The 24,137-nt window shown below is 35.6% G+C and overlaps 1 protein-coding gene across 5 annotated transcripts in view; it reads left to right on the forward strand.

The window, feature by feature from the left end:
• The window catches only part of RIC1 (RIC1 partner of RAB6A GEF complex), a 136,498-nt gene that overhangs the window by 77,088 nt on the left and 35,273 nt on the right, over positions 1 to 24,137 (forward strand). For 2 of the 5 annotated variants that reach the window (XM_027105831.1, XM_027105835.1), the window contains 5 exons: positions 4,658 to 4,765; positions 9,327 to 9,469; positions 9,812 to 9,948; positions 15,010 to 15,101; positions 19,889 to 19,977. In XM_027105831.1, the coding sequence (XP_026961632.1) occupies positions 4,658 to 4,765; positions 9,327 to 9,469; positions 9,812 to 9,948; positions 15,010 to 15,101; positions 19,889 to 19,977 (569 nt within the window). Of the gene's footprint in view, positions 1 to 235; positions 339 to 4,657; positions 4,766 to 9,326; positions 9,470 to 9,811; positions 9,949 to 15,009; positions 15,102 to 19,888; positions 19,978 to 24,137 lie in introns of all 5 variants that reach the window. The other 3 variants (XM_027105836.1, XM_027105834.1, XM_027105833.1) reach the window with 3 other exon arrangements.

A 24,137-nucleotide genomic window follows, 5' to 3' on the forward strand; every position in this document is an offset into this window, starting at 1 on the left:
TATCCCACGGTCTCTTAAGCTGTGTTCATTTTTCTTCATTGTTTTTTCTTCCTGCTCCTCAGACTACATAGTTAATAAAATCACTCATGAATAATAATCACAAACTATTAATTTGTTGGGTTTTACTGGACCACAGTCTAACAACTCTCAGTTATTTGATGTGGTATACAGTTGACCCTTGAACAACATGGGTTTGAACTGTGCAGCTCTGCTTATGCACGTTTTTTTTTTTTAGTAAACGCAAATAGTACAACATGATGCACGGTTGATAGAATCTGTGAACACAGAACCACAGATAAAGAGGACTGACTGTGGGACTTGAGCATCAGCGGATTTTGGTATGCATGGTGGGTCCTGAAAACAGTCCCCTGCACACACCAAGGGACAGCTGTACTGTGTAAGTCAGCATAGGCTAAGTCCCTGCGGTAGAGGATAAAAGCAGAGCATTGTGTACCAAGTGTTGGCTCTTTAAAGTCTCTGCCCAGAAATGACCCAAGTCACTTCCCCTTGTGTTTTATAGGCCAAAGTAAGTCACATGGCCATACCTAATTTTAAGTGGTGAGGAAAGCACAGTTCTCTCTGTACCCCAGAATGAAGAATATATTATGTTTCAATAGCTTGAATGACAACCAGGTATGCATACAATGTGATTGTATGTGTCTGTTTCTGAGAAGTCTCTGTTAATGACCGGGAACTATAATTCTCAATATGCTTTTATCATATCCCTTCAGAAAAGATTATGATAAAATTGTCTGAAAAGACATTTCTACTGCCACTGCTAGTAGATGCCTTTGTGTACTCTTATTAACAGTCTCCTAATTAATTTACACACTACTCCCTCCCCACTCTATCACCAGTCCATTCTTTAGCATTCATTGTAATATTTCTTTGTGTACACAAAGGTTATTATTAGTCTCTTTAACTCTACTAGTTTTCAGTTTAACTCCTTCACCTTACTAGCTCTGTGACCATAAACAAAATTCTTGATAATAAACTGAAGCTTCAGTTTCTTTTCTGGAAAAATACAGATAATAACGCCTGACTCAAAGGATTGTAATCAATCAGTTGACATAATGTGTGCAGAACGTTTTGTACACTCATACTTGGTAACTGCTCAATTTATTGCTTTTTTTCCTCCTGGCATTCAGTGCTCTTCATAGTTTGGCTCTCCCTTCCAAAAATCTGATGCAATACTCTCAAATTACTGTTGAACTATAAGTAATAATATTTTTGATCAGAAAGTTAGATTTTTTTGTTAATGTAATTTTTAACAGTTTACTGCATTTTAGTATGTTTGGAGGAAGGGGTGGAAATTATACTGTGAAGTTTATCTCCTAATTTTATAATGGAAGTCATTGTGAAGTCAGGATTTACTTAAATTTGCTATAAAATTCTTATCATAATACTTTTAGCTCTAATAAATGGTAGTATTTATATAAAGGAAAATAGTTTCCAGTTTCAAGATGGGTAATGAGGTTTCCACCTTTTTCTTGAAAATCACCAACAGAACAAAAAGTTGAAATACTGTTTTCATCTTTAATGAGAGCTGGAGGTATCTCTAACCCATGACCTAAAAATTGGATGAGAAAAAATAAATGACTTAGGAAGAATATCAAACCTGAGAGCCTAACGTTACATATATGATATTGATGAAAAGCAAAACCCTAGAACCCTAGAATGTTTGATCTGCAAAACCCTAGAATGGCTCAGGTACTAGTACCACAGAATATAGGAATGAACCAGGGGCCATAAATGGGGATTGTTTGAAAAATCTGAATAAGGAATAGGATTTCTATGTTCTCACCTCACAGGAGACAGGATGTCTGATTAAACCAGAGGGATTCCAGACACAGAGTAGGGCAAGGATGAGATGCTAAACTAAAGATGGGGATTAAGTGAAAGTTGTTGTACTGAACAGTAGGATGTCAAGCTTTCTTCCCCTGCTTGGCTCCAGACTTCTGGCTTCTGTACTTGATTGAGGGATTCTTCCTAGGGAAATTAAATCACTCCCGATGAATGACCCAACAGCCTCTCATATTGGAAGACCTCAAACAAAAATGCCTACCCTGAGGTCCACCAGTTGACAACCCAACTTGAACACATAGAACTTATAATTAGTTTTTTCTCATTAACCTCTTGAACAGGAAGAAAGATGTTATCCATCTTAGGAAAGTTTCTAACGTAAAATAGAGACACACAACAGAAAAAAGGAAACTCAGAGGAAATAGGCAATATAGGGAACAAAAACACTTTGGTGAAATGAAAATTAACCACCTTAAACAGGTATTGCCTAATTAAAAAAAAATTGATGCTATAAGAAAAAAGGGGAGGTGGGTGTGAGAAAGTTCCTGGAATGAAAAGTATGATAGCAGAAATTAAAAATTCAATAAAAGCATTAAAAAAAACATTTGACAGACCCTCCCAGGATATAGAACAGTGGCAGAAGAAATGTCTTCAGACAACTTTATCATAGTCTTTTTTGAAGGGACATTCATTCAAGTGTCATAATAAAATAGAGACATTTCAGATTTGAGAGTTCTAAGTTTACTTCTCATGCACCTTTCCAGAAAGCCCCAAGAATATGTGAACCGAGGAAGACACAGGATCTATAAAATAAAGAGTTCAACATAGGAAAGAAGCAAAGAAATCATAAGGATGATGACAAAGTAAATATCATGTTGATAGCTGTGCATTAGACTTAGTAGGGCAATGGGCATAAAGAGGGATGCCTCCAAGGGCAGGGGTGAAATGGAAATCATAAGCTATATATAGCAGGTTTGACCACATAGAAGATTGTATTGAGAATTGTTTTGTCAGACCTATTAAGGAGTATGAGATGACTTAGGTATAAGTTTAAAGAAAACCAAGCAGGGCTTCCCTGGTGGCGCAGTGGTTGAGAGTCCGCCTGCCGATGCAGGGGACGTGGGTTCGTGCCCCGGTCCGGGAAGATCCCACATGCCGCGGAGTGGCTAGGCCTGTGAGCCATGGCCGCTGAGCCTGCGCGTCCGGAGCCTGTGCTCCGCAACGGGAGAGGCCACAACAGTGAGAGGCCTGTGTACTGCAAAAAAAAAAAAAGAAGAAGAAGAAAACCAAGCAATGAAAGCATGTGGAAAATTACCAAGTTATTTAAGGAAAGATTACTGAACACTACTTGACCCAGAAGTGAAAAATATTTATGTAATCATCATAATGAAAACAGTTTGGTATAATTATGTTAGAAGGATGGGAAAAAATGGGTAAATGAGAATAAAAAGCTAATGTCTAAAATTAATGATGTTAAAGCAGTGTAAACACATGGTTTAAAAAATACGCAGGTAAATAGAAGAAGATAACAGCTCAAAGAATTCAAGCTGGTTGCCTCCTCACTGAAAGAAGACTACTTCAGTAGTTATTTTTGTTTGTCATAAGCCTTCTAGCACTGTTTGACTATTTATGTGTATGTATTACTTTGAATAATAACTTTAAAACTAGATGTACATGGAGAACATCTCAGAAAATTCATCACAGTGTCTTGTGTGGTTAGCAATTCAGATATGACTCCTGTAAACTAATAACTCATGATGTCCTTTTAAGGGCTGTCATATCAAACATACTAATTGAACATGAACATGTTTGGTTAAAAATTAGCCAATTTAGCCATTCAGGCACGTAGAAGGAATCAGATATTCCAGGTCATGGCAGTAGCAGAGCAGGATAGTAATAAAGCACCACCAGGTTTCTGTATGGAAAGTAATCTAAAACTAATAAGCATCTAAATAATTTTCTGAGCATCCAGATAATTTTCACAAAGCTAGGAACCTTAACTTGTTAGATTCTTTGCACTTAGTTTTAATAGTATTGACAAATTGGTTTCTAGGATTGTAGGTGATGAGAAGGAAAGATGATGTAGGCAGGCTAATTGTTGCCTAAAGTAAGTGATAGCTGATAGTAAGAGAAGAGACAGATAGCTGTTAAATTCTAGCACAGGCATTGAGAAAGAATGGTCCAATGCCATATGGATATAAAGATTCCAAAACAGCTTTATAGTCCTTTTGAGGGCTTGTATGTGACAGCTCAATTATGTTGGCATTGACCTAGCCACTCTAGTGCAGCCATTTAGTGCCAAGGAGTTTTCGAATTTACCCATTTTGCCACTTAATGTAAAACATCTCCTAATTGCATCCCTGTATCTGACCTTAAGTCTGATACATACCTAAAGGATAGGAATCAAGAATGAGGTGTGGAGCAAGTGAAGATGAAGTGACGATTTGATCACTTCGGACATGCACTGTATAATAGAATGGTATATAAGTTTCGTAGTTGCTCAACTCAGAAAGGGCTGTCAGTCATTTTAAATGCCTGTTGGTTCCCTTGAGAATTAACTTCTATCTTTACTTTTTTTTTTTCCCTAAGATTCTTTGCTCCTCTCTCTCTTCTCCCTCCATTCCCACTCCCCCCAATATAAGTTACACTGGTCAGACACATTTATTTCTAATTGATAAATAGATATGTCTGCTATAGTGGAATTTAAGTATGTTTTTCATTTGAGAATCTAAAGGATGAACACCTGATTTTTACGTTTGATTGTGTTACTTTATTTGATTGGCTATTAGTCACAGAGTGGAGGAGAATTCAGTATCTTTCTCTTTAATCCTGTGTATTTGCTTTTTTTTTTTAGAGGAAGTCCACAAGTGAAGGGGACACCCCATTTTAAGGAAGAACAGTGTGCTCCAGCATTAAATTTAGAGATGAGGAAAATATTGGATTTGCAAGCACCCATCATGAGGTACAGTACTTTGGTTAAATTTAGCATTTTGTGATGACAATATACAGTGTAGTTTGTTAATCGCATGAGCAGTAAGAAAGTTGATTTTATTTCTTTTCATTGAGGATCATTTTTTTTAGTCCTAAAAATTCTTGATTAGCCCTTATAAAAATGTAAAATTTTACAAATGGTACATTATTATACTTAAATTACTGTAATAAAGCCCACAATTTGGGTATACCAACTGTAATTTTATTTAGAAATTTATATTTTTTGATAAGATCTAGAATTGTTTGAATGGTATAACATAGTACATGTTACTTAAAAAGATACTCATATGCATTTGTAAAAACATTGAGGGCACTTTCTCTTTTCTTTTCTTTTTTTTTTTGCGGTACGCGGGCCTCTCACTGTTGTGGCCTCCCCCATTGCAGAGCACAGGCTCCGGACGCGCAGGCTCAGCGGCCATGGCTCATGGGCCTAGCCGCTCCGCGGCATGTGGGATCTTCCCGGACCGGGCACGAACCCGTCCCTTGCATTGACAGGCTGACTCTCAACCACTGGGCCAACATGGAAGCCCGAGGGCACTTTTTCTTGAAAAAACTCCCCAAATACGTTGTTGGGTTAAGAAAAGTGAGGTATACTGTACATAAAAATGCTACTATTTTATTTTAAAGCGAGCTGGTGGTGGTAGTTTATGTGTTGTTCTGGAAGAATACGTAAGAAACTGGGCATGAGAACTGAGTGGCTAGGGGGGACAGTTTTGGAAAAAAGACTTTTTACTATGTAGTCTTATTAAGTGTTGACCTATACAATACGGATACAATACGTGAATATATTAAACTATATGAATGTAATACATATGTTTCTTAAATTCTTCTGATTCACAGTTCTAACTAAAGGCTTCCTTCATCATTTCTCTTGTTAGAATACAGTACAGATACTAGAACATGTTAAATAGAATTGTATACAAGTGGCTGGCTATTGCCTTGTTTAATCTATCTTTTTTTTACTTTAAGTCTCCTCAGAGAAAAAGAATGCCTTTTTGTTGTTGTTTTTATTTGTTTAAATGTGATCAGGGCTACAGGAGATTGAGTTCAGGTTACTCTTTATCTCAGATTTTATTTCAGAATAGAGATCCTTTTCAAGAGTGTAACTTGTGTAAGGAATTTTGAATGTCTGGGTTCCAAGCTGGATGGAACTGTACAAGCATGGCTTTCTATCTCCACCTGGTGGCAAAAACTGTGTGGTTCATGGATATAGGATAGAAAAAGAGCCTTAAAAAAAAGAATTCCTGCTGTCTTGTACAAGTTTAACTTGTCAGGTGCTAGTTTTTAATCTACTAATTTAGATGATTGGAAATCTCTCATTTTCTCTCAGAACTTCAGTAAAATGATCGCATTTCAGAGCAGTGTTATTATTAGCACCTGTAACATGTACCTCCTGGAAATTTGATTGGAGAATTCCTATATACTTTTGAGTTGAGTGAGGGGGCATGAAACTTGGCCTTTAAACCAACTGTTTTCCCTCCTACTACCAAAAATTAGTCAAATAAAGTTAGGGACAATGATTATGCTGTTGCTTATAGGCATAAGATTGCAAGAGTCTGCCATCTTTTAATTTTTGATTGAAGAAAGAATTGGATTAATGTTAAGCATCTACACCTTGTTATTAATTGAGGGTAGAGAATATATAGAAAGTTTAAAAGTACTGGGACTTCCTGGTGGTGCAGTGGTTAAGAATTTGCCTCCCAATGCGGAGGATGCAGTTTGATCCCTGGTCAGGGAACTAGGTCCCATGTGCATGCCGCAACTAGGAGTTCTCATGCCACAACTAAGGAGCCCGCCGGCTGCAACTAAGACCTGGCACAACCAAAAATTAATTAATTAATTAATTAAAAATTTTTTTAAAAAGAACTGATATAATTTATAATTAAAACTCTTAGTCTATTTCTAACTAATACTAATAAATACTACAGTTTATTATCTTCCTTCTTCCCAGGCACTTAGAAAGACCCATGTAGTATATATAGTATTTAATGTTAATTAGGTATTAAACATATTTACATATTTGAGAATCGGTAATTGTGAATTATTCATTTTATATTAAGAATATTTGATTAATCAGATTCCAAAATCCTATTATTCTCCCCCCCAAATCCTATTATTCTACTTCTAAGATCCTAAATTAAACAACAGCAATAACAAACACCTGTGGTATACCACATAGCTGTTAATAAAGCCCATAGAAGTCAGTGATTGTAGAGGGCATAACTATGCCATAACTAGAGGCATAGTTATGCCTCTCTAAGGGCATAACTTAGAGTATCTTTATGTGTATTTTGTGTGTACTTACACGTAGGGGTGATTTTCAATAAAAGTCAGTACAACATATGAAGACATAGGATATAAATTATTGGTACAGGGTCCTAACATCCCCCAGGTGGCAAGAATTAATCCTTTAGTTCTTAAGTCTTTGTGAGAATGGGAATCCGTGGGGAGAGACCCTTGGGTGACTTGAAACAAGGCCTATTTACTAAACTTCATGGAAATATTCAGTACTTTAACATCTGATATCAGCCTTTAATTGAAAGTTTGTTTACTTTCAATTAAACGGGGAGAATCTATCCTTTTTATAGATTGTTTATCATTTTTGTCACAGTTATTTGTTAATTCCAACGTCAGGATTGTTTATGAGTCTGTTTACATTGATGGATTTTTCTCGACTCTGGGTCACATTTTCCTGTTTATTCAGACATCTGGTCATTTTTAATCACAGTACTGTGGATGATGATGATGTAGAGATTCTGAATTCTGTTAACTTTGTCAGAGAAGTGTTGAGTTTTGCCTAGAAGGCAATTAAATTACTGGAGGGTAACCTTGATCTTGTTCCTAATCGTCATATGCAGTGATTCTTCCAGGGAGATACAAGCTGGGGAGAGGGAGAATGTGGTTTGAAAAAACCGAGGCTGACTCCTGCTGAATGAAAACCACTGGTAAACCAGTGACTCCTCCACTAAATTGCCTCTCTTATATCAGGTCTAAAACAAAGTTTTTATATTCTAGCCACCACATGCTACACATAAATTTTACCACTAAAATATAAATTTGAAATAAAAGAATATAATTTTAAAAGGTGAACTTTCATTAAACTGGGAATTGTAGTTGACTGCAAATGCTCTGAAGTTCAAGAGATGGAGCTCAGTAAGGGGACATGTTATTCTTATCTTTTTTAATATTTTTATAGTTGGGAAGAAAGTACAGTAAATTCTTCATCATCTGAAATATATGGTGGAATAAGTCATTGAACTTAACTTTCCAAAGAATTAAAAGTTAAAGAAAACATTAAAAACGTTCTTTTCACCACTATGGATTAAAATATTTCTGAAATAGACTCTTAACTTCTAAAGTATGAAAGGAAATTTAACAGTACATAATAGAGTATATAAATAGACATTACATTTTTCATTCTTTCTTATACTTAAATTTTCTTTTTTTACAGCATTTGATACTCTTTTGAGTACTCTTTCTTAAGTCCATCTTATTCCCTTGACTTTCTTGATACCAGTTTCCACTGGTTCTCTTTCTTTCTCTCTGCCATTATCTTTGTAGCCTCACTTTTGGATTCCCCTTCCCTCTTGACCTTCCTCCCACAAACATTTGGTGCCATATGTAACTAACATTGCCCTAGGGACTTGGCATTATAGGAGTAAACAAGTCAGGCATTTATTGCCGTGCAGTTGTAATTGTTAAATCTCTTTGCAAGTATCAATAAGTGCTGAGATCATACTACATAATTACTTTTCACTACTTAGTCAGCTGAGAGGTCTTCTGCAGGGATAAACTGTATTTTATTCACCTCTGAATCTCCAGCCCAGCATAGTGCCTGTCACAGAGCTCAGGCTTAATTAAATGTTTGTTGAATGGATGCACAATGTGAGATTCTTTGATACCCTAGAAATACTGTGGTCTAGAACTATGCTCTCCACTACAGTAGCCATTAGTCAAATGAAGTGATTTAAATGTAAATTACAGATAAAATAAACAGAATTAAAAATTTAGGTCTTCTGTCACACTAGCCATGTTACAAGTGTATAATCACCACATGTGGCTAATGGCTACTGTGTTGGATAGTACAGATACAGAACATTTCCATTACTGGTGAAAATTCTGTTGGATAGGGTTAGAGGATTTTTACCTCTACACTCCATGTCTCCGGATTGTCATTCTGTCATTAGTTCTTTTCATGGTTTCTCTGTCTCTTTCCTTTCTTGTCAGCTGTCACTTATCCTTCCATCTTCTAATTTGCTGTTTCAGTACGTCTAGTTTTTAAACATAATTCATCAGGTTTGTGACTACAGCAACACGTGGTCTTTCATTTTTTTCAGAATTTCTGATTCTAGATTGAATTATACATTGATAAAGCTGATATATAGCTAAATTGTAGATAAATGGCAGTTTTGTTAAGTGGTTTTATGATCTTTGCATGAATATTCTCCAGAGCAGTTATACTCATATTCATTGCTTACCCAATATGCTTTTCTTAAAAGGAAATTGATTCTAAATTGCTTACTTCTCTACAGTTTGCAGTCTGTGCTGGAAGATCTCCTGGTTGCTACTTCTGATGGACTTCTTCATCTTATTCACTGGGAAGGAATGACAAATGGGAGGAAAGCTATTAATCTTTGTACAGTACCCTTTTCAGTAGATCTCCAGTCATCTAGAGGTAGTTACACTTTTTTCATGAGACAGAACCAGATGTTTAATATTTTATATAAACTAGTTAGATATTTCTTATGGATGAACATTGGTTTATCTACTTTGGAATTAATTATGCAAGGGAGGAGGGTGTGTGTGTGTGTGTGTGTGTGTGTGTGTGTGTGTGTGTGAGAGAGAGAGAGAGAGAGAGAGAGAGAGAGAGAGTAGGAAAGAGTAGTTCAGTTGTTTAGTGTTGTTAGGTCATTATGTTTGCCCTTTTAACTGTCCTTATATGGTTTGCAAGCAAAAATACAAGAGAATTAATTTACTATATTTATATTCATATTTCATGTACTTTTTTTTTCATCAGCAGGTTCATTCCTGGGCTTTGAAGATGTGCACATTAGAGACATGGAATACTGTGCCACACTTGATGGGTTTGCTGTTGTGTTTAATGATGGTAAAGTTGGATTTATCACACCAGTGTCAAGTAGATTTACTGCAGAGGTATGACTTATTTACTTGGAATGTTTATTTTTTAATTTTGCATTTATTAATTTTAGTCTTTATTAAACCCCTCCCCTATTTTCCTTATTTAAGATTTTTTTAATCAAAACTATACATATAAATAGTGTAAGTAGACAATTCTATTGACATGTTAATGAAAAATGATAGTTCCTTTCCTCCTGCTTGTTCTCTTCATGCCGTTTTCATTCTCAGAGGCAACTACTTTTTATTCCTTCACTGGTGATTTTGCTATTTATCTCCACTACTCTGAGTATTTCCTGTAATTTTTAGTTTTTAGGCTGTGTTCATTGACTTCCCATTGTGGAAAATGACCATGTACTTCCCACTTCCCTGTTCCCCCACCCTGTCTGTAAGTTCTTCCCATCTTCCCAATATAGTTATTGTGATTTTGATTATGTTAGTATCCGTTTCATCTTGAATAAATTTCTCTTGGAGCCTTCTGGACGATTGCTTACTATACATACCTATTTAACACAGTTGCATTTTTAGGCTGTCCATCATTATCATCCTGTGGATTTCCTATATTCCTTTATTTTTAGATCCTTTCAGAGTTAATGGTTAATTAATATTTGATTCATTAATATATGAATTTGGTTGCTGTGACAGAGACCCAAAATAAGAATTTGGATTCACTGAAGGCTGTGTGGGCTTTGGTGGGTTTGGTTGACTGTGATCTTCATCATAGGGTGAGCTAACTGGGTTATTTCTTTTCCTCCCCACTCCGTATCCAGTGTCTGTTGGAGAAGAGTCCTGCAGTCTTTCTCAGAGAATATGTACCTGGCTGGCCCAGTATTTTGGGATTTGAGTTATGGAAGAGTTAGACTAGAGGGTCCAAATTCAGGATGTAAACTCCCATGTATCCCTATTTTTGGTGTGGTCTAGAGACCACTGAGATTTTTTTGTTTTTCTCTAAAGAAAAACTCCAGTTTTCTATTGGAGTGGAGGTGGGATATTTCTTAGCTGCTCATACTGGGAGGTAGGCAGTGCCAGCTACTGATTAAACAGGCTTTAAACCAATCCTACTGCTTTTAGTTCAGCTTTTGAGAGACATTTAAATTCCAAGGCCTTTTGTGTACCTTACAATGTAAGTGTGGCTGTTTTTCAACATCATTACTGCTAGTTAAGGATTCTACTCATCCACTTGCTTCCCAGCGTCCAGAATTTTCTGATACTACCTCCTCTCCCATTCTTTGTCCTTGCCAACATATGCATTTTGAAAAAAATCTTTTCTGTTATAAAAGTTGGGGTTTTAAGAGTCAGAGAAGCTAAATATTCATGTTCAGTGTGTTTAATGGAAAGGATTTTAAGTTTTCAAGGGCATATTTTTCTATATGGTATCAGCTTTCTGTCTGATTTATTTCACTCAGCATAATGCCCTCAAGGTCCATCCATGCTGTTGCAAAAGGCAAGATTTCATTCTTCTTTATGGCTAAATAATATAGTTGACCCTTGAACAACATAGGTTTGAACTGTGCAGGTCCACCTACACCTGGGTTTTTTTCAGTGAATACATGCCACAGTACTCTACGATCTGCGATTGATTGAATCCACAGATGCGGAACCAAGGATATGGAGGGACAACTGTAAAGTTGTATGTGCCGGGGGTAGATGCCCCTAACCCCCATGTTGTAAGGGTCACCTGTATATTCCTGTGTGTGTGTACCAAATTTTCTTTATCCATTCATCCATCAGTGGGCCCTTAGATGTTTCCATATTTGGCTATTGTAAATAATGCTGCATTGAACATGGGAGTACAGTTATCTTTTTAAGTTAGTGTTTTCTTCTTCTTCTTCTTTTTTTTTTTTTTGGATAAATACCCAGAAGTGGAATTGCTGGATTATACGGTTGTTCTAACTTTACTTTTTTTTTTTTTTTTTTTTTTTGAGGAAGTTCCATACTGTTTTCTCTAGTGGCATACCAATTTACATTCCCATCAACAGTGCACAAGGGTTCCCTTTTCTCCACATCCTCCCAACACTTATTATTTCTTGTCTTTTTGATAATAGCCATTCTGACAGGTACGAGGTGATACCTCATTGTGGTTTTGATTTGCATTTCCCTGGTGTTAGTGATGCTGAGCATCTTGTCAGGTACTTTTTGGCTCTCTCTGTGTGTTCTTTGGAGAAATGTCTATGCAGATCATCTGCCCATTTTTTAATCAGAATTTTTTTGCTATTAAATGTGTGAGTTTTTAATATATTTTGGATACAATCTTTTCTCACATATATGATTTGCAGATATTTTCTCCCATTCAGTAGATTGCCTCTTCATTTTGTTGACATATGTTTGGGATTTAAATGTTTTTACTGAAAACAAAAATATTAGAGCTGGAAAGTGAGTGACTGATTTCTGAATATCAGCTTGTATTAGTATTTGGTTAAAGAAAGTTTTCTAGTAAATTAAGGATTTAAAATAATGAAAAGTAGACGAAACATTATTAAATAAGTTATAAGTAGAAAATATAAATTACAAGAAAACAATACATATCTATTACTGGTAATTGGGAAATACACTAATGCCGTATTTATATCGGACATTATTTAAGTGCTTTATAAAAATCCTGTTTGGCACTGCCTTCTTTTTTTTTTTTGGCTCTGCTGAGCGGTGATGCGGGATCTTAGTTCCCTGACCAGGGATCAAATCCACGCCCCCTGCAGTGGAAGCATGGAGTCTTAACCACTGGACTACCAAGGAAGTCCCCTGTTTGGCACTGTTCAATACAGTTAGCAAATGTATTAAAATATGTCAGATTATGCCACTCCTCTGCTCAGAACCCTTCAGTAGGACAAGATATTTAGGACAAAACCTGCTGAGGACAGCTAAAAGAGCTGGAGAAAAAATATTTTTTGAATGTGCTTAATGGCTTTGGAGAGCTAAAAAGACTGTAAAGAGCTAACAAGACTGGTTAGGGGAGGCCAGAGGCCCAGTGAGCTAAAAGCCCAGTGTTTGACATGACAGTGAGCATGAACAAACAAGGCTGTATGCAACAACATGGATGAATCTCACAAACATGTTTAGTGGAAGCGGCTAGACACAAAAGAGTACATGCTCTGATTCTATTTTATATAAAATTGAAGGAAAACAAAAAACATAGGCAGCTCTGAATCGGTTCTGTGTGGACGCATGTTTAAGTGTTAATGGTTTAAAGGAAAAGAAGGAAGTGATTACTATGTAAGTCTGGATATTGTTTCTTTTGTGGTAGAGGTGAGGATAATATTGATCAGGAGTGACACTGTTGGGGGACTTGTGGGTACTGGTAATTCCTAGCCTGAGTGGTAATTTCACAAGTGTTTACTTTGTGATATTATTGTGATGTACATTTTTGCTTTTGTATTTTTCTCTAATGTATTATAATTCATAATAGAAAGGGTTAAAAAAAACTAAAGACACTCCAAATGACTCCCCATATATGAATTGGAGAAAAAGCCAAAGTTCTTATGGTGACTTTCAAAGCCCTATAAATCTGGCCCCCTATTTCATCTGTTACCTCATTTATTCCTTCTCCTTCCCCCATTCCACTCCACTCCACTCCATCTGCACAGGCCTCTTTGATGTTCTTTGAACATGCCAGAAATGCTACTGTGACAGGGCCTTTCTACTGCTGTATCTCCGAAAGTACTTTCCTCAAGAGGCACCTTCATAGGGCAGACCTTTTAATATTACATCTTCACCCATATACTCTCTTCTCCTTAATTGTTTTATTATTTTTTTCTGTAACATTTACTAACCTCCCACTTGATACTGTACAGTTTTTTAAACTTGTCAGTCTCTTAACAAACGTAAAGCAGGGATATAGCTAGGGATTTTGGTATGTTTGAATATCTGCAGTATCCTTGGCACCTAGAGCAGTACCTGGTGAATAGTAGGCACCTGGAAAATTTTTGTTATAGGGATGAATAGACGAATTTCAGTCTAGGCAGCAGTCCAAAGAAATAATGCTCAATGCTGTCTTTGCCATTTTTGTTAACTAAAATAATGTCTAGTTTTATTATTAAAATTGAAGAATAAATAAAATTCCTATAAAAAAGCAAATATTCCATATTTAGATAGTAGATTCTATAGTTAGGAATTAAATAAAATCTATAGTATTATATTTCAAACAGTTTAATTAGATTGGATCATCTAATTTTACTATCGTGATAATCCAGAAATAAAGTGCTGTATTGTAGTGTGCTGATTTTTTGTGCTTACTGAACAGTCATGATGACCTTTGCCTTAGAAATTTATGATCTAGGATGCCCTTGATTTGACAAATAAAAACAGACAAGGGAGCTGAATCTATTCTGTGTCTGTATTCAGAATTAAGTAGCATATAAAGCTTAATAATAATGTCATTCATTTATTGAAGCTTAACTTGTTGAATTCCAGGCATTGTATTAAGTGGGTTACTTGTATGTAAGTTCTCATTTAATTTTCAAAACACTCTAAGAGGTAATTTACAGATAAGAAAACTGAAGCTTGGAAAGGTCAAATAATCATTTTAGCAAGTCGGGTAGATCTGAGATGTTATGTCAGGCTGCCAGATACCATGCTACTAACCACTGTACTATAAAGCAAAGGAGTAATAGAGAATAGTCAGCAATTGACAAATCATTAATCACTTCTAAAGGATAGATGAAATAAAATCGACCATTTTCGATTGATCAGAAAAGTTCAACACTATATGCTAGATGACAAGAATAATAATAGTGAGCAAATTAGATGCAGTTTCTACCATTAAGAGGTTTACATTTTAATAGGAAAGTTATCTTCATTTAATTTGAATTTACAGGTCAGATATCCATTTTTTAGTGTTTTATGAATAGATTAGCACTGGACTGAGCTCATTTGGGAATATGTATTGAACCAGTTAATGAAATTGAGGTTTTTAAGGGAGAAAATCCAGATGGTAGTTCTGATGGGATGTTTTCCTATCCAGATCAAACCATATAAAGAACCATATGAAGCCTTATAAAACTGTGTTCATTGAAGGAGAATTTTATTGATAAAAGTATATTTGGGGAACATGCTTTAAATCTTAACTATTTTTCTTAATTTTAGCAGCTTCATGGAGTTTGGCCACAAGATGTTGTTGATGGAACTTGTGTAGCAGTAAATAACAAGTATCGACTGATGGCGTTTGGTTGTGCGAGGTAATTGATACAGATGTCTGTATTTTAAGACTTACTGCCAAAAATAATGGGTTTTTTTTAAACCGTAAGATATTCTTAACACACTTACGAACTTTATTGTGCCTTTCATAATTTATGAATCAGCCTTAATATAAAATTTAAAAGCATTTTAATAGATTGAAGCAAACAAATCTAAAGGGCAGATTTTGGAGATTGGGTGTTTAAGTTTGTAAAAGTGAGCTTTTTTTCAGTGGTAGGAAATTGAGTCACAAGTTAAGAAGATTAAATCAGTTAAAATTTAGGTTCTTTATTGTTTAAAAGAAGATCAGGAAGAATGTTTTCCTTTTTTGGAAACAGTCCTTTCTTTTTAAGACATCAGTGTTGACTTGCCTTTGAATTAGTGGGTGTGCCTTAGTTAACAAGCAAATTAAAAGCTTATACATAAAATCAATTTCTTGCTTTAATTCAGATAATTCAGGTTTTAGAAGTAAAATTGAATACAAATTATTCATTCAACAAATATATTTGTGTCTGCCATGTGCCAGGCACAATTCTAAGCACTTGGGATACATTAGAAAACAACAAATATACCTGACTTTTTTGAGCTTTATGTTTTAGCTCAAATAAAAAGATTATATCAGATGCTGAGAGTAATGCCTTAAAATGTGTATAGTGCTTTTTAGTCTTCAAAACTCTTTGTTAAATATAAAATTCCATTTTGACCTCAAAATGTGACTTAGTGGTTCTGTAGAACATAACATCTAATATTGTTTCCAGTTATATCAAGGTAAGTATCAAAGTATTTCTATCAGTATAAGTAATACACTGATAGTGTTATAAATCACTGCCTTCATTATACTGTCAATAATCTGTTTGTGAAGTAGGAAATCCTTATCCTCAACACATTGCTTCTCACTGAGGAGATAAATGTAGAAAGTAAATTTAACTTAGTGTAAGGAGAAAAGGAAAGCGTATTTTTCTTCATCATTATGGATTTGATTTGGTCACATTTTGTTTAGAATTTTTAAATCTATGTTCATGAGTACAGTTTGCTATAGTTTTTTTTTTTTCTCTCTCCTGGTTAACCAAGGTTATGCTTGTCTCATAAGACAAGTTGAGGAAGGATTTCTCTCTTTCCCTTCTTTGTTCATCTTTGAATGTGTGGCTGAATTTGTCAGTGAAGCCACCTGAGCCTAGAATTTTCTTGATTACTAATTCAATTCAGTTTTAAAATAGACTGAAGAACATTTAGATTTTTTGTCTCTTAGTCATTTTGGCAGGTTGTGTTTTTCTAGGAATTGGTTTCTTTCATATACACTGTCAAACTTATTGGCATAGAGTTTATAATATCCTTTTTAAAAAACTTTCATATTGTAAAATAAAAACAAACAGGAAGGTGCATAATCCAGATATTCACAGTTTTACAAATAATTATAATACAAACATCCATCTTTTCACAACTCAGTCAAGAAATAGAACGTTGCCAGCCAATATAAGTTTTACTCCTGCCACTTCCTAATCATGACTCCCATCCCCCCCTTAACACTTAAAGGTAACCAATTTTGTCTTTCATGATAATCATTTCCATTTTTTTTTACAGTTCTACCACTCAAGTATGCATTCCTAAAAAGCATAATTTAGTTTTACCTAATTTTGAACTTTATATGAATAGAATCATATTCTATGTTTTGTGTCTTGATTCTTTCAGTCAACGTTGTGAATTCGTCCAGCTTATTTGCCAGTAACTGAAATCATTTATTTGGGATTGATTTATAAGTAGTGTTTTGGTGTATGAATATATCATACTTTGTCTGATTTCCTGTTAAAGGACATTTACATTATTTCTTGGTTTCCAAAAAAGGAGACATTCTCTTACATAAATGCATCATCTTTAGTCAAACACATGGGAAAATTAATGATAAATCCCCAATAAGATCTAATATTGAATTCATATTCATACTAACCCAGTTGTCACCAAATTTCCTTCATCTCTTTTGTTTTAATCAGAATCATTCAAAATTCATGAATTATATTTGGTTATTATTTCTCTTTAGTTACCTTTTGCCTATAAAAATCCTTGTATCTTTTTTCTTATTTTTATGACATTAACTTTTTTTTGAGTCTAGGTCAGTTGTTTACAGAATATCCTACATTCTAAATGTGTCTCATCGTTTTCTCATATTGGCATTTAATTAGTTTCTGTAACACCTGTTTGAATCTTGAAGGTGGTTCTTATTGAGCCAGTATAGTCAAATGAGTAGGAAGCTCACATCAGCATTTAGAGGAAACTGACAGAGACGGGAACAGTGGTAGGTGTGCAGTTCTACATCACCTACATTTAGGACTAGCACCCAGGGGTCTAGCAAGGCCAGATTTTAGAAGCCAGGATTCTAGCCCTTCTTCCAGGATAATGAAGGTGGAATCTTGGCCTTCAGCCTTTTAGTTACCTCAGTTTTCATGAGTTGGGAGAGGATCAGCCCTTCTTATGGCATGATCGTGGGTTGGGGTGAAAGTTTTGTGATTATAGCTATGTGACATAACTGACCTAGTGGCTTCTAGCCCTGATCTGCCAGCACTTACCAGGATTAATTGACTTGAACACCTCATTAGAGTTCTATAAGAAACCAGCTTTCTTTTAGGATGACAGTTTACAGCCTAATTCTTCCCCTTATATTTAAAGGTTTGATTAGATTCTGGTTAAACATTTTTGTCATAGGTGTTTTGTACTTCCTATGGCATCATGCAGCAATAACATTGAGTGGTCTCAGTATTGATGATGCTAAATTTGATTACTTACGGTGGTAATAGCCATATATATCTCTATTATAGAGAGATGTTTTTTGCTTTGAGATTAGTAAGTAGTGTCTTTTTAATGAAATATATTTTTCTTTTATGGTGGGCTTATGAGAAATGGAAAGAAAAATAATTTAAGTAATATAGGCACTATAAATACTTAAAACGTTAATTGTCAGTCTTTTGTAACTATTGACATAGCACCTACTTCTTATATTAGAAATATCTGGACTCCTCACTGACTTGTTAGAGTTCAGCAACCCAGAGTTAGCACTTGACAGTTGTTAGATGCAAAGCAAAAATAAGTAAATACCTGCTAGCCACTTAGTGCTGTCTTTCAGCAAGGTATCTAATTGGGCAGGTAGTCTGGATAGATATCTGTTCCAGGCATTTGGCTTCTAAGTTAGAGTAACAGATCAGATTTTTCTCTCCCACCTAAAATTGCCAAGAAAATGGACAAAAATATGAAACAAGTGTTTTGAATTCAAGACATAGGACATCAGGCAACAAAGGATAGTGATCCCTGAAAGATGAGAAACTAAATAAGAAAACTCTTCAACTGCCCCAGCTTCAATTACTTTGAGAGAATCTCCAGCACAAGGAGAGAGAGACAGGGCCTGGCAGATTCCCTGGGTTGAGTGTGTGGAAAGGAAATGAGAGTCTGGGAGACCAAAGCAGCTGGGGCTCACAGGCCAGACATCAGAGGAGAGAGTGGCACAAAGAGAGAACTCCAGAGAGCTGTAGAGGGTTTCTTCTGAGTATTGAACTGAAACATGGAAGACAAAAGACCCAAATCAAACATTACAGAAGAAAAGATTAATAAGCTTGAAGAACACAGCAAGAGAAATGATGCAAAATGAAACACAGAGAGAAAAAAAGAATTTAGAAACAGAGCATCAGTGAGCTGTGGGATAACTTCAAGTGGCCTATTATTGCAGGTATTTTATTTAGTCCCCATCCTGATCCTTGAGAAGAGTGGGGCTGGAAACTGGAAACTGGAAACTGATCAAAGCTGCTGTGAGGAGATCATCTAACTTCTCCTACCTTGAAGGAGTACAGATAAGGGTCAGAACATTCTGGCAGTCATAAGCTAGTATCATCCTGATGTGTGCAAAAGCAGCCTTGGATTTAAATTATTTTTAAAACAACATTTATGTTAAATTTTCGATCTGAGAATGACTCTGTAAGCAGAAATGATATTTTTTGTGATTATTATAATTCAATTTTGAAATATAGCTTAGATGTAATATACAGATTCTTTGTTTTGGTTTCTGGCCCTTTGTAAGTTTGACCCTTGTAAAGATTTTTTAATGGAATAATGATACTTACCATATACATAAGAGTATGTATCATGTGTATACATACAAAAGATAATATAAGGTAAAAAATAACAAAATGAAGATTTCTGAAAGTTTCCAGTACTGCACTGATGTAACCCCCGTTTGTCTCTCTTCTTTAATATTCCCCTTTCTCCACCAGGGCAGCTACTAATCTGGAATCTGTGTACATTAGGTCCTTGTTGTATTTTTACCACAAATGTATTTAACTATGTTTTGAATGTTTTTCACAGTATAGAAACAGAATTATACTATTTATGTAGATATATAGATAGATGGGTGGGTAGATAGATATGCTGTCCATTTTAATGCACATGACAAAAATTCATTTTCAGTGCTATATGGTATACTACTATATAAATATACCACAGTTTCTCTTTCCTTTGTCTTATTGCTGGACATGCAGATTATTTCCATTTCTTTGCACTTATTCCCAGTCCTATAATGAACATTATACATGTCTCAAAGACAAGGATATTTCTGGGGTACATCTGTAGGTGAAATTGCTAGATTACAGAATATGCATTTGTTTAAATTTAAGAGATGACTGCAAATTATTTACAAAATGGTTTTATTCTAGTTTACACTCCTATCAGCAGAACATAATATTTCCCATAGTCATGTTTTTTTATATTTGTATTTGTCTCTTTACACTAAAAGTCTTTTTGATTTTTACAGTGGTTCTGTACAGGTTTATACAATAGATAACACCACTGGAGCCATGCTACTATCTCATAAACTAGAGTTAACAGCAAAACAATATCCTGGTGAGTCCTCTTCTTTTTTTTTTTTTTTTCTTCTTAATTAAAGGTAATATGTATAGTGAGGTTTTAAATTAAATGATGGAGGCCAAAGGCCAAATATTGTTAAAATATGTAACAATGTTCTCTCTGACCCAAGGATTTCTGTGTCACTAGAGGCTCCTGGGATATCTCTTCATTTAGTTTTCTCTATCCTCACTTAGTTTTAGCCCCTATATTCCTTGTCTGGGTTTTGCTTTAGACTCTTGCCTGATTTCATCGCCTCTTATTTTATGCCTTCCAATTCCATTTGTTCATTCAATGAGTAAGTATTGAGTACATACTGTAGGCCAGACACTGTTCTAAATGCTGGTTACACAGCAGTAAACAAACCAGAAAATCTCTTTCTGAACCCCCTTAGTGACTGTTGATTGAATCCTGTCCACAGATGTAAGTCTAAAGTCTGTATCATTGGAAATGTTTTTGAATGAAACTAACAGAAAACCCAACTTACTATTGCTTAAACAAATAGGATTTATTTTCTGTAATAGCAAGAAATCCAAAGGTAAGCTGCTGTTGGCATTCATTTGGCCTTTCTGTCATGATCACAGGGTAGCTTCTGAGCTCCAAGCATTACTGCTGCATTTGAGTCAAGAGGAAAGGAGGAAAGAAAGCATCTATATGCTTTTTGATCAGGAAAGCAAAAAAGCTAGATTGAATTTGAGTTCTTCCAGAGAAGATTTCTGTTTGTTTCTTCCAATCACCTGGGAAAACTACATCAGTCTGGAACCCTTTGCATTATATTCTCTGTTTGAGATTTTTTTGAATCATACAAGTTACACAAATTACAGATCAGACTGAGGACTGGTTTCTGGTTGCAGATTCTCAGGGGAACTTCTTTATTTTCCATTCAATACCATGGACAAAAACAGGGAAGTGTTCCTTGCTATTTTTTCACCTTCCATGTGGTAGAGTTTATTTCTCATTCTCCCTTGTTCATGGAATCTTTGTAGTCCCAGCTTTACGTGGGTATCTTCTATTAGATTCCCTGCCTTGGCCAAGCTCTGAGCTTTATCTCCTGTTCCTCACATGCTGTGAGTCGTCAGATGTAAAAGTCAGGTCTCTAGGGTTTGGCAGAAAAATTCAGGGCAAGAGCACTTGGTACACTCACTTACCTCCCAGTATTTTTGGATATTTTGATGTGTTTAAGTATTCTGTTTAACATTTTAGTTGTTTCAGTGTGGAGAGTCATTCAAGGTGTCATTTCGCTATACTGCCAGAAACAGAAATTTGCTCCTTAAGTTTTTATCATTCTTACTGCATAGCCTTTAAAGGCTTGCATATATTTTTTTCTAAGGACACTTTTTGCTGCAACTGACAAGAATAGGGTGTTGTGTATTTTGATTGTGTTTTCTAACCCTTTTATCTGTTTAATTTTCTATCCATACTAATGTTGTGATGTGCATTACAGTAGTTACCAGCCACATGTGGCTGTTTAAATGAAACTAACTGACATTAAAGAAAATTAAAACTTTTCTCAGTTTCATAGTCACACCTAAATGTTGAATAGCCACATGTAGCTAGTGACTGTCTGTTAGACCAAGCAAATATAGAACATTTATCATCATTTCAGGAAGTTCTCCTCATTGCTTCTATTGATTGATTGACAGCACTGTATTGAATTTTTTAGATTGTTTCCTTTTCTCATGTTCTTGGAATGCCAATTCTCCCTTTGGTTATCTGCTAACTCTCACTCTTGCAGTTTTTCTTATGGGAGAGTGCTGCCTTCTTGAGTTACATAACTTTAGACTATAAAAACTGCTTAAAATGTCGGGAGACTTGTGCTGTCCTGCATCTTGAACACAGACAAGCTTCTGTGTATTTTTCTGGCTCCACTGGCTGATTTTTACAGGTGGCAGCACTGCAGGAGTCCTTATGTGATAACAGCGGCTTCCATTCTGATTCCCAGACTCACGCCAGCCTGAAACCCCTTTCTTGTCTTTGTATAGGATGTGAGACCCCAACTCCCTAGTCATTGCTAGGTCCCATTCCAACCTTCTGTCCCTATATTTCTAACCTTTTTCACCTCACCACTCCCCACTCTTCACACCTCCGCCCCCTGGGCTGCCTTAATTCAAACACTAACCAAACTCACTTTCAGTTTTCTCCTTTCTTTCTTCAGAGTTCAGCTCTGTAACAGAAAGTCTGTGGATTACGTTTTACATTTTTCTCACGCAGGTTATCACAATCTATGTTTATGGTAGGTTACCAGCTAGATAAATTTTCCATATTCCTACCACTTGAAGATTAGGTTAACTGTCATTAACATTTTATTGTATATCTCTACAACTAGATTTTAATGTGTGTATAATACTTGGAAAATAGATATGCATATTATGTACATATGTATATATATGTTTACTTGGGATTAATAGGAATACTGTTTATAACCATTCTGTAAGCTTTGATTTGAGTTTGTATGTTTCTTCTTGGTTTGGTTTTAAATTTCGCTCTTAAATGTGTAAAGTATACTAATAAGATACGAGGTTTCTTATGCATGTTACCATTTATTTATTTGGTTATTTGTTTTGTTTTAGTTTCGTCATTTGATATGGCTTTATTGGGCATTTTTTTTTTCTATTTTGATAAGAATTTTTTTTTATTGGAGTAGAATTGCTTTACAATGTTGTGTTAGTTTCTCCTGTACAATGAAATGAATCAGCTATATGTATACATACATCCCCCCCACCTTGGTCCTTTCTCTCACCCCCCCCCATCCCACCCATCTTGGTTGTCACAGAGCACTGAGCTGAGCTCCCTGTGCTATACAGCAGGTTCCCACTAGCTATCTGTTTTACACATGGTAGTGTATTTATGTCAAACCTAATCTCCCAATTTGTCCCACCCTCCCTATCCCCTGCTGTGTCCACATGTCCGTTCTCTACGTCTCTGTCTCTATTCCTGCCCTGCAAATAGGTTCATCTGTACCATTTTTCTAGATTCCACATATATGCATTAATATACGATATTTGTTTTTCTCTCTCTGGTTTACTTCACTCTGTATGACAGACTCTAGGTCCATCCACATCTCTACAAATGATCCAATTTCGTTCCTTTTTATGGCTGAGTAATATGCCATTGTATGTATCTACCACATCTTCTTTATCCATTCATCTGTCATTAGACATTTAGGTTGTTTCCATATCCTGGCTATTGTAAATAGTACTGCAGTGAACATTGGGGTGCATGTGTCCTTTTGAATTATGATTTTCTCAGGGTATATGCCCAATAGTGGGATTGCTGGGTCATATAGTAGTTCTGTTTTTAATTTTTTAAGGAACCTCCATAGTGTTCTCCATAGTGGCTGTATCAATTTACATCCCACCAACAGTGCGAAAGGGTTCCCTTTTCTCCACACCCTCTCCAGCATTTGTTTGTAGATATTTTGATGTTGGCCATTCTGACAGGTGTGAGGTGATACCTCATTGTGGTTTTGATTTGCATTTCTCTAACGATTAGTGATGTTGAGCATCCTTTCATGTGTTTGTTGGCCATCTGTATATCTTCTTCAGAGAAATGTCTATTTAGAGCTTCTGCCCTTTTTTGGATTGGGTTGTTTGTTTTTTTGATATTGATCTGCATGAGCTGCTTATATATTTTGGAGATTAATCCTTTGTCAGTTGCTTGGTTTGCAAATATTTTCTCCCATTCTGAGGGTTGTCTTTTCATCTGGTTTATGGTTTCCTTTGGTGTGCAAAAGCTTTGAAGTTTCATTAGGTCCCATTTATTTATTTTTGTTTTTATTTTCATTACCCTAGGAGGTGGGTCAAAAAAGATCTTGTTGTGGTTTATGTCAAAGAGTATTTTTCCTGTGTTTTCCTCTAAGAGTTTTATAGTGTCTGGTCTTACATTTAGGTCTTTAATCCATTTTGAGTTTATTTTTGTGTATGGTGTTAAGGTAGTGTTCTAATTCCATTCTTTTGCATGTAGCTGTCCAGTTTCCCTGGCACCACTTATTGAAGAGGCTGTCTTTTCTCCATTGTATGTTCTTGCCGCCTTTGTCATAAATTAGGTGACAGTATGTGCATGGGTTTATCTCTGGGCTTTCTATCCTGTACCATTGATCTATATTTCTGTTTTTGTGCCAGTACCATACTGTCTTGATTACTCTAGCTTTGTAATATAGT

Source organism: Aethalodelphis obliquidens, unplaced genomic scaffold, assembly GCF_003676395.1.
Source record: "Aethalodelphis obliquidens isolate GAN/ISIS:26980383/991018 unplaced genomic scaffold, ASM367639v1 scaffold7, whole genome shotgun sequence".
NCBI lineage: Eukaryota > Metazoa > Chordata > Mammalia > Artiodactyla > Delphinidae > Aethalodelphis > Aethalodelphis obliquidens.